At 53.7% G+C, this 11,083-nt stretch overlaps 1 protein-coding gene across 2 annotated transcripts in view; it reads right to left on the bottom strand.

Annotated features, from left to right (window-relative positions):
* Window positions 1-11,083, bottom strand: part of PLEKHG5 (pleckstrin homology domain containing, family G (with RhoGef domain) member 5) — a 28,156-nt gene that overhangs the window by 2,477 nt on the left and 14,596 nt on the right. For both annotated transcript variants that reach the window (XM_006873111.1, XM_006873110.1), the window contains exons 2-16: window positions 7,728-7,857; window positions 6,725-6,827; window positions 6,263-6,323; window positions 6,002-6,093; window positions 5,254-5,390; window positions 4,829-5,004; window positions 4,104-4,310; window positions 3,840-4,028; window positions 3,372-3,467; window positions 2,707-2,757; window positions 2,336-2,485; window positions 1,864-1,974; window positions 1,603-1,752; window positions 1,374-1,511; window positions 1,079-1,198 (exon numbers count right to left, since the gene is read on the bottom strand). In XM_006873111.1, the coding sequence (XP_006873173.1) occupies window positions 1,079-1,198; window positions 1,374-1,511; window positions 1,603-1,752; window positions 1,864-1,974; window positions 2,336-2,485; window positions 2,707-2,757; window positions 3,372-3,467; window positions 3,840-4,028; window positions 4,104-4,310; window positions 4,829-5,004; window positions 5,254-5,390; window positions 6,002-6,093; window positions 6,263-6,323; window positions 6,725-6,827; window positions 7,728-7,857 (1,911 nt within the window). The remainder of the gene's footprint in view (window positions 1-1,078; window positions 1,199-1,373; window positions 1,512-1,602; window positions 1,753-1,863; window positions 1,975-2,335; window positions 2,486-2,706; window positions 2,758-3,371; window positions 3,468-3,839; window positions 4,029-4,103; window positions 4,311-4,828; window positions 5,005-5,253; window positions 5,391-6,001; window positions 6,094-6,262; window positions 6,324-6,724; window positions 6,828-7,727; window positions 7,858-11,083) is intronic.

Raw genomic sequence — 11,083 nt, 5'->3', positions numbered from 1 at the left:
TATATATTTATATATATATATAAGAATATATATAAGAAAATGTCTACTCAATAAAGGGGGTAGGGTGAGGGTGGAACAACCAACCAGGATGGAGATAATGACAAAGCTCACGCTTGTGACAGATGTTACCAATGTCTCTGAACAACCTGTGTACATTGTTGAATGGGAATCTAAATGACTTTAGATGTCTTCACTGAAAACATAGTATCATTTAAAAGAAGAAGAAGAAAAAAGTGGGGGTGAAGATGGGAAATGAACTGCTTAATGTTTGAGGTGGTTAAGTTTTGGAAGGAAATAATGGTGCTGGTTACCAACATTATAAATGTGACTAATTATACTGAATTATACTTAGAAATGGCTAAACTGGCCAATCTTTTGTTATATGTCTACATATTTTACCACAATAAAAGTAAAGAAAAAGGACTTGGAGTGTGCTTTTAAGTTGTGATTATAAATACATCACAATCTGCTGGATGATTCATACAAAAGTAATCCTCTGGGCAGTTCCTGGCCTCCCTCCCACCCACACCCCAGGGGATATGACTGGTAAGTAGGCCTGGCCACCCCTCCAGGACAAACTGTGACCCTGCAGAACTTGTAAAGAATTGCCGGGTGTCACCAAGTCAATTCCAACTGACACTGACCCGAGGTGTGCAGAGGAGAACTAACTGCTCCATAAGGTTTTTAAGACTGTGACCTTTCAGAAGCAGATTGCCAGGCTTTTCCTCCAAGGCCCTGCTGGGTGTGTTTGAGCCAATTTTTCAGCTATCAGTCAAGCACTTAACTGTTTCCACCACATAGGGATTCCCTATACGTAAAGGGTAATACCACTTGCTATCAAGTTGGCTCAAACTCACGGTGACCTCAGTGTGTCAGAGTAGAACTGTGCTTGGCAGGGTTTTCAATGGAAGTAGAAATCTCCCCTCTCGTGTGACCACAAAGCCACCAGTTTTTGAGTCCCCACCCACAGCTCCGGCAGCTGATAACCACCCAGTGACATGGAGTCCTTAGAAGGATGGTCAAAACTAACAGGGCAAGAAAGAGTGAAGTGGGAGAAGGCAGGGGCCCCTAGAGTCACCTTGCTGTCCTTCCCCTCCTTCATTCTCAGGCTCCCCTCCAAGAGTAGTTGTCGCGTCTCTTCTGGGGAGGCCCCGGGAATGGGTACTGTCAAGTCCAGCTGCAGAAACTCCTTCAGGAGCTAAGGGATGGGAAGGACAATGAGTTACAGGAGATTGTCAAGCATCTGAGGCTCCATGGTCTTCAAGTGAGGTTTCCAGTATAACCCATCTACCAATTTGGTCCTCCTTCCCACTTCATCTGACCAGCCCTGAGGGTAACCCCCTCCTGCTGGTGGGATGAAGACACAGGCCTACCTTGTCCACTTCATCGTTGCTACTGTCCACCACTTCGTAGGCATCAATGCGGCTCAACACCGCTGCCAGCCGCTGCCGCTCTTGTCGCTGCCTCATGCATGTATTCACATGGTGGATGAAGCGCTCCACGGAATCAATCTGGGGGTGGGAGAAAGGGTCCAGGTCCAGGGTCGGAAGGGGTCCAAGGAGGGCCTGCCAGCTGTGGGGCCCCACCCACCAACCCGGTTACCATGGTGACAATGGCTTCCTTGGCTCTCGGCTCATCGGTCTTCCTCAACAGTGACTTGAGCAGCAGCGGGTACTTGGTGAGCCGCTGGTGGGGCTTGGCCAGCATATCACTCAGTTTCAGCCGCTGGCACTGCTGGTGTTTCTCCACCCACTGCAGAGGGATATGGGACAGGGCTCAGATATGCCCACCCACCACACAGCCTTGCCCTTTGACCCTCCTCTGCATCTGCGGCTTAGGTGCCACCCACCGGCGCCCCCTCACCGTGACATAGGCCCGGAAAAGTTCATTGTCCCGCAGCAGGCCACGCATGTACTCCATACAGCCCTCCTCCTCCATGCAGTAACGGATGTAGGGCTTGAAGAGCGAGCCAAACTGGCCCAGGGTGGGAAAAGAATCACAACACCATTACCTCTGCAGCTTGCTCAGCACCAAACGCTCCACAAGCCCCTTCTCACTGCATTTTCACAACCACCCCAGGGGTGGACAAGCCGATGACCCCTGCTTTCCAGTTGAGGGCCCTGAGCCTCCGCAAAAGGACCATCCTTGACCAAGTAGTTAGTAGTAGTCCAACATGAGTGAATAGCTCATAATCTTGCCTCTGACCACTAGAGGTCACTGGCACCTGAGGACTTTGGGGGTGTACACAGATGGGATCAGATGGGATCAGATGGGATTGGTCCTGGAGTCTTTCCAGTGCCCAGCTCTGCCTCAATGTCCCTGCCTGTGCCCGTACCATCTTGAAGCCTTTGAGGAAGTCCCCAGGCTGTAACAGCGCCCGCGTGCGCCGCACCTTCTCCAGCACCGGCGCCATCATGCTGCCCCACAGCCCCCGGTGTAGCCGCGCAATCTCAGGAATGTTGCTAAACAGGCGCTCAGCCTCCACCTGCAAGGGGCAGGTTGTCCATTCCACACCCCCACTGGTCTCCAACAGGCCAAGCATCTGGGAGGGGTCCCTTGGCTGGGCATGCCCCTCAAGCTTAAACCTCCCCCATCACCCCCTCAATCCCCACCCCAGTAATCAGGCTCTGCCCCCTCCACCCCCGGCACCACCTTCACCAGAACCCCCCTGCCTTCCTAGAGCCTCCTCCCTCTCCGCCAGCGCACCTCACACAGCAGTCCCGACTCTTGCAGATTCAGGAGACAGCACAGGAACAGCTGTGAGGGTAGAAGGCACTGCAGCTCGAGGGGTAGCTTTCTCGAAGCCCCACCCAGCCTCTGTCCCAGGGGCTCCAGACACTAAGAAAAGGCCCAGCCCACTTGCCCACTTGGGATTCAAACTGCCTGGACACACCAGGAGGGCAGCTCTGGGGACACTGGCCTTGCAGTAGTCTGGCCTGGCCTCTCCGCCACCTCTGCCCTGGCTCATCCTTTGGGTTGGGCTCCGAGGGTGTTTCTTCCAGAAAATCTTGCTTGAATTGCCCAGCCCAGGACAGGTGTACCTTTCTGTCCAGGTGCCTACACTTGTTCCCACTCAGTGCCTACCCACTGTCTCCCAGCTAGGGTGTGGGGTGTGGGCTGTGGGACCCCGGCATGAAGCAGGTGTTCAGAAATGGCTGTTAACAAGTGAGATGGTCAGCTCCACCCAGTCAACCTGCTGAAGCCCCTCCTAGGTGCCCAGCCTGTGGGAAACCCTGTTCCCAGGGTGCAGCCTTCCTCTGACTTTCCTGCCCCTCATTTAGTGCGCGGAAGCTGCTCCTTCTGAAAAGAGCTGAGCACAGCTCAGGGCCTGGTGGGGTTGGGGGTGGGGTCTGTGGCAGGCCCACACTCACGTTGGTGATCACTCGCAGCTTCTTGATGTAGGAGGCCTCAGTGTGTAGGAGTTCCCACACTGCCTCCTGCTGGTGGCACTGCCGGCGTGTCAGCTTCTGGGAACAGGGAAGGGAGGGTAACCCAGGAGCCCCAAAGGTACCTGGGAAGGGCAAGTAACCCTACATGCAACTCATTTTTCAAGTTCAGAAAAGGAGGTCTCAAAAGAGGTGGGAGTGGGGGGGCAGGGGAGGCCACTCTCCACACCCTGAAGCTCCTGATTCAAGATACCCACGTTCTGGAGTCTTCCTCTGCTGCTAAAATAGCCAAGTGGCAAAATGACCTCTCCTGGCCTTAGTTTCCTCAAATCCCAACAGCAGCCCCGAGAAGTGCCCAGTGGAACACCTATCCCTGAGCCCTTCAGAGGGGCCATGAGGCTGGGGGATGGTAAGGAGGGTGGGAGGGGGCTGCCAGGCTCAGGCTGCCGCTACCTCATGCCCATCAATGAGTTCCCGCCAGCTGTCCTCCAGCCTCAACCAGGCATTGTCCTCATCTTCGTCTTCGTCCTCCTCTTCCTCCCAGGAGTCGTGGTCAAAGCGGAGTCTCCGAGGCAGCCGGGGCAGCCCAAAGAGACTGTAAGCATGTAGCTTGCCCTCCAGCTGCTCCATCTTGTCCACCTCCTAGAAGGTCAGGGTCAGGGATCAAACAGCCTCTACCAGCCAGCTCCCCACCCCAGGGCTCACGGGGCCACTTACCCGGCCAAAGGCACTAGTGCTAGGGCCTGAACTGAAGAAGCCACTGAAGCGACTGGCCGCCCGGTTCTTCCAGCTGTCCCCACCTGCACTGGGACCACCACTACTGCTGCTGGGCAGAGAGCAGCTGCAGGGGCCGAGGGGCTCCTGCCCAGGGATGCTCACCTCCCCCAGGAACTCCAACATGTTCTTACGGCGGCGGCCAGGGGCCTAGGGCGGGGGGAGGGGGGCTATGTCAAGGCTGGTGTACCTTGGCCCCACAGCCCTCCAGCATGGTGGGCCTCCAGGACTTTAGGCCAGCCTGTTACATGGGAGGGTCACTATAGTCCTAGCCTGGGATGCCACCTCTCCTGGGACCCACCTAGGCTCGAGGGGCTAGAAGGTCCAGACACAGATATACCCAGAACACTGTCACCTAGCCACCCAGCTGCACGCAAGCTCCCAAGATGTCCCTGGGACACACATACACAGTGACACAAAATCCTTGAGCACAAATGCACAAGGCCACACAGACCTTACACACATACACACAAAGTGACTCCTTGGTCACTGGGAGACACCCAGAGACAAGACCTCTCACACCTTGTTACGGTCTAGATCCACAGAGGGTCCCCAGCATCAGAGACAACCCCATTTCCCAGGAGAGGAAATTACAGCCCCAAGAGGGACCGACTCTGTGCTACAGCCTGGCCTGTGACCCCCTCCCCAGCACAACCCCTCCTCCTCACCAAGATGTCAAGGCTCTCCCGGCGGCTCTGGGAATCCCCACGCTCCAGAGTGGGGGCACCAGCTCCAGCTGGCCGTAGGATGGGCAGACTCAATGACTTGGAGTCCTTCACTCCCTGCTCCACCTTGCCTTCATCTCCGGGCTTGGCTGGGTGGCATTTAGGAATAAGGAGATGTCCTGAGTTCCAGGTCCAGTAGAGGAGACGGCCCCAGCCTGGCTCTCCTGAGAATCCAACCAAGGCGACCCTGCCCCTGCAGCTCCGCCCTGCCAGCATCCACCACACTGCCTAGCAGAGACACCTGTGTGGTAATGAGCTGCTGGGGCCCTGGCCTATGGCTACCCGAGCCCGAGGAGAAACAGCTCATCTCCAGAGGCCCAGCCGGACCCAGTCACCCATTGGGCCTCTGGAACCTGACTCTCTCTCACCTTTGACCCGAAGGTAGTGCCCTCCGAACCTGTAGGCCTCAAAGGTGAGGGACAGTGGTGTGTTGGACTGGTCCAGGTAGATGTCCACTTTGCCCAGTGTGATGCCCTTCCTTTCAAACACGGGCAGGAGCACCTCCCTGCTCCCGGAATGGGAAGTGTGGAAATGAGGGGGACAATCACAGGAGCCCCCACCCTGGCCACACCCCCAGCTGCACCCAGTCTTCCTGAGGGAAAAGGAAGACACTTGGGATCACATAAAGGTATACAGACACACATGTGCACACACATGCACACACAAACACACACCGTCCACACTACTCACAGAGGCTTGCACATATCTATACATGTGACAACGATCCCACCCACCTACCACATGATGGCAGATCTTGACACAGTCTGTCATACCCTGACACTGGGTCATGCACACAAGTCAGAACACAAAGGTGCACATTCCACAGAGGTTCACGTCTACACCAACACACCTCTACCCTTCCCCGGTCTACACACCAGGGTAGACACTGTTACCACCTGCCATGCCCAGATACTAGCACTGGGCCACATACGTGGTTAGAGAACATGGGTGCACACACCACCATCCCATGTTCCCACAGGCTGCTGTGCACACCACACGGGTTTACACACAGGTGTGGGGCTCACATACAGACCACCACACGAAGTCACACCTGCAGAGACTCAGAGTCCACATGGGTCCCACCCCTGGCCTTACCCTCAGTCCCCCCAGCCCTACCCCAACGACTTCTTCTTCATGGCTGGCACAATCTCTGTCTCGATATCCACATTCAGGTCGAATTTCAGGGTGAAACACTCTTTACTCGGGTCCTAGGAGGACACACACCTACTAGTCTCCACTGCCATCCCTGACCCTGCCCTGCCACCACAGGGCCACCCCAGTCCCCTCCTGCCCCAGGAGATCCTGGAGCACCCCCACCTGGCTGAAGTGGGCAGGGGCACTCTGGGAGCCCCCATCCCGCACCCCGGAGGCCCTTACATCTGTGTGTCTCCTCCTCGCTTTCTTCTTAGAGAGTCTGAGGCCGGTGCTCTTCCGGTCCCTGCAGGGAAGTCATGTAGGTAGAGGTGGAAAGCGAGCGGGGGTGGAGGGACCCCCTCACCAGGAGGGATGAGTGTGGGCCGTGTGGCTCACCAACCCTCCCTCACCCCAGGATATTCAGCAATCCAGGAGCCTTCAGGCAGGAGCTGTGCGCCCTCTGGTGGCCAACACAGGTGTCACACCCAATAGCACTTAGTAGTGGAGCCTGATCTGACATTCTGAAGGCTGCTCAGGCTGGGGTGGCCTCTGCCAGGAATCAGGGCAGTGCAAGTGTGGGGAAGGGGTCTAGGAGGAAGGCACCAAAGCACCTGGTCCCTGCATCTCTGGTCTGAGACGCGGCTTTGGGACACCCCCACCATCTGCCTCCAGGTATCTGCTCTGCCCACCTGCTTCCTCACCTACCCTTTGCCATCCATAGAACCTTCCTCCTCCTCCTCCAAGTCCACCACAGGGCTGGTGCGTGGGGGGCATGACCGGGTTGACACATTTCGGGCCAGGACAGAGCCTGAGGAAGAAAATGGGGGGAGGGGGATTTATGCCTACTCCTCCCTGTCCCTCTCCTTAGCTTCCCAACATGACCATCTCCTATCAATCCTGGAAACTGCCCCCACAAACTCACTAGGGCCTCCTGGTTCTGAGAGGAGGTGCTCAGTCCCAAAAAGATCCAAAAGGACACAATGATATCTCAGGTGATAGCCCACCCCAATACAAATATCCCCCTATGGCCTTAGTTTATCCTTCTACGAAATGGGAATAACAAAGCCGTGACCTTGGGATTGTTGCAGGAAGGACCTGAAGTCCATGGCTCTTTCCCTCCCTCGGCCTCCTCTCCCTCACTGAGATCACACCTGCCTTCCCTGGGGCTCTAAAGAGGGGAGACGTCTTTTGTCCCTCTGCTCAGTGGAGAAAGCTGCCATTTCCTGGGCCCCGTGCCAGTACAATACCACAAGCAGACAGCTGGCAGTGTGCAAGTCCCTATTCAGCAGGAGGAGTTCTTGTACGCGCTACAAGTTCCTTCTGATCCATCACCCCCACCTTGGCACCGCCTCAGCTCTGCCAGCAGCCTGGCTCAGAGGATTTGCCCAGAAGTGGTAGCAGCTAAGCTGTCCCCTGCCTTGCAGCTGGGCAGAGCTGCTGGGAAGAAGAAGGTCTTCCCCATGCAGGGACCAGGCTGGGAGCAAGAGTAGTTGCAGACACAGTCAGATCAACAGAGAGCCCTGGTAGGGAAAACTGCTCACGACCCAGGGTACAGTCCTCCCAGTTTTTTCTCTCGCTGAAACACTTGGGAACCAAAGGAACCAAGACTCACTTGGGTTTCATTCCGCTTTTCGGTTGTAGTTACAGCTGACTCTTGGCAGTTTAAAGGCCCAGGACTCTCTGGACCAGGCAGGGCCCCCAGGCTCACCTTGGAGTGGTAGGTCAAAGCGGACATGCCCATCGTAATGCATGGCACTGTGGAACTTGCTGTCACAGGCCTCACAGAGGTTGAGAGGCCCCCGGCGGTGTAGCTGCTGGCAGTCAGCGTGGTGGCATACCTGTGACAGGATGGACAGGGTGGGGGGTCAGGCTGGGCATGGCAGTGAACACACAGGACTTCTGACCACCTGTGGGGGCTGCACTTTATTAGCCAGCTCACCATTGCCCACAAGGTGCCTTATGCTCATTATTCATTCACTGGCCCATGTTTCCCAAGCACCTATTATGTGTCCATTCCTGGACCATGCCTGGGGCTGCCAAGGAAAGTGAAGTCAGGCCTTGGGACACACAGCCTGCTGGGGGAGACATGGAGTAATAACCAAGGCCAGCTCCTGAGCACAGGGAGGAAGGAAAGCAGAAAGCAGTGCTGAGCTGTCATTGGGTCTGGCCAGCTCAATGGGCCCCAGAATGCCCTGCACACCAGCCCCCACCACTCTCACACACAGGCCCTCTGTTCCTATTTTTATGGCCCCTTGGCCCCACCTGGAATCCTAAGACAAGAGGATTATGGAGGAGTCAAGGAAAGGTGGTTGAGACTGAGTGTCCAAGTGCTGTCCATGAACCACTGCTGCATACTTGATCCTGGACTTACTAAACTGCGCTGGTCTATCTCCTTCTCCACTCCCTGGGTGATTTTCACATCTTCTCTACCCTCAAACCTCCAGGAGCCCTCTCCAAACACTTCCCAAGAGTTACTCTGCTTCCTGTTCTCCTAGGGAACCAGAAACCAGCAGAAGGTCCATGAGCTCCCAAGTCCACCCACCTGCTCCAGGAGCAGATGCAAACGAGCCTCCCTCCTTCAATCTGTTTAGCTTTTCTGCTACTCCTCCTCAAGCCTCTCCTCCCTTTGGCATTCCAACATGCTGCCATTTGTTCATCTCATGAAAGTAGTGTCTTGGCCTCCCATCACCCTCCAGCTTTGGTGATAGTGTTAGACTCTGTCAAGTCAGACCCCCAATTCATGGTGATGCCATGAACAAGATGAAACACTGTCCAATCCTGCCACCATCTGTTGTGCTCCAGTGTTCTCAATGACTGATTTTCAGAAGTAGATCATCAGGCCTTTCTTCCTACGTTGTCTTATGAAGCTCCACTGAAGTCTGTTCACCATCATGGCAACATTCAAGCCTCTACTGACAGACCGACGGCTGCTGGCTGCACACGAGGTGTGCTTTGGCCAGAAATCAAACTCAGGTCTTCTGCAAGGAAGAGATCCTTCTTCATAAAGCCCACCATATCAGACAGGGTGGTGCCCACCAGATCTCCAGGAACCTTGTAAAAGTACTTTTTCTTTCTAACAATGAAGTAATGTGTGGTGTGATCATTTACAACATCCTATTCCCTAATCAACTCATACTCCCGGGCTTCAGCCTCCACTGCCAAGTTTTGCATCAATCAGTGACTATTGCAGTGATTGCAGATGGAGTTTCTATATCTACCATTCGCTCTCACCCTCTCCATGGTTCTTGCCTCTCACCATTCTTCTCAAGGTCACCCAGTCACCTCCAAATTGCTAAATCCACTGCTCCCTTTGAGCATACTAACTCAGTTGTTCTCCAAACAGCTGCCTTCTTGGGCCCCAGGAGCCGGCACTTTCCAGCTGCTTCCTTAGTCTCCTTGGAGATCTCTTTTCCTTTTATCTACAGCCACTCTTGGTGACATCAGCAGTCTCATAACTTGAGGCACCATCTACCTGATAAGCATTTCCCAACTTAAATCTTTAGTCAGTCCCCGCACTCTAGACCAACCTTCTCGACTCTCCATGTGGATTTTAACAGCATCCCACTCCTCTGAGCTCCTGAGTGTCCCCTTCAACACTCTCATCTCGGTTGATGGCAATTGTGTTCTGGTCACTTAGGCTAGAAACTTTGGGGTCACCTTTAACTCTGTTACTCACATGCAGCCAGTGTAAAAATTCTGTTGGCTCCACCTTTAACATTTGTGTCTTTATCCCGTCACTTCTCATCGGCTCGCTCTGTCCTGTCCTAGTCCTGTCATCTCTCACTCAGATTACTGAAATGGCCTCAGACACAATCTCCCGGAGTCTACCTTTGTCTCACACATATCCGTAAGTCCCTTCTTAATGAGCAGCCATAGTGGAGCCTGTTCAAATAGGATTCATCTTCTATATACTTGGAGTCCCCAGTTGATGCAAACAGTTACTATGCTTGGCAGTTGGCCAAAATGTTAGAAGTTCAAATATAACCAGAAGCACCTCATAAGAAAGGCCTGGTGATCTGCTTCCAAAAAATCAGCCATTAAAGACTCTATGGAGCACAGTTCTACTATGAGTCTGAGTTGACGCCACAGCAACTGGTGAGAGATCTACTCAAACTCACCTCCCTTGCCTCCTATGGCTTCCCATCTCAGAGTAAAAGCCAAAATCCTTTTATGGGTACCTCTCAGCCTCTTGCCCTACCTCTCTATCCTGCCTCACTCTGCTCCGCTCACACAGTTTCTGGCTGTTCTCTGACAAGCTCTTTCAGGTTTACCCCTGAGCCTTTGCATCCACTAATCCTTCTGCTTCAAATGCTTTTCCTCGCAAGTATCTAAACACCTAGTTCCCTCATTCCCTCACTTCCACAATTCTTTTCTCAAAAATCATCTTGTCATTGGCTAGGAAGCTTAGGGGTTTATGTTATTATTAGTGGAAGAGGAACAATTTTTAAAAGGAGGGCGAGAACGGTGGCACAATTTGAAGAATGTCATCTACATCATAGGATTGTGCCTGGAGGAAATGGGGAAACTGGGGAACCTCGGAGACGGGGCTGCAATCGTGCCAGCCCCACTCACAGCTTTCTTTTCTTCAAGGTCATTTTCCTCCTCACTGGAAGCCCTGAATTCTGTGACCCCCCAACCCCGGGCCTCCTGTGGGAATGTTAAAAAATGAGTAACAGGGAGGTTGTTGTTGTTGTTAAGTGCTGTCAAGTCGGTTCCGACCCATAGCGACCGTGAACAGGGTTTCCGAGGCTGTAAATGCTTACGTGAACAGAAAGCCTCATCTTTCTCCCACGGAGCAGCTGGTAGTTTCGAACTGCTGACCTTGCAGTTCACAGCCCGATTCGTAACCACTATGCTACCAGAGCTCATGTGTTGAAATCATGTGTTGAAATCTTTAGTGCATAGGGGGAAATCCTGGAGCAAAATAGAAGATCCTTGACAGCTTATTTGTGATTTGGAAAGAGTTTGATAAAGAAGTTAGAAGTTTTGTGTTTGTTCTGAGGGTAGCAGCCAAACAAAGCAAATTCAATTACCAAAAGTGAATACGTAAATACTTGGACTGTG

The sequence above is a fragment of the Chrysochloris asiatica genome, unplaced genomic scaffold (genome assembly GCF_000296735.1).
Source record: "Chrysochloris asiatica unplaced genomic scaffold, ChrAsi1.0 scaffold00223, whole genome shotgun sequence".
In the NCBI taxonomy this organism is placed as follows: domain Eukaryota; kingdom Metazoa; phylum Chordata; class Mammalia; order Afrosoricida; family Chrysochloridae; genus Chrysochloris; species Chrysochloris asiatica.
The sequence above is the reverse complement of the archived record's forward strand: the minus strand, read 5'-3'. Positions and strand labels throughout refer to the sequence as shown.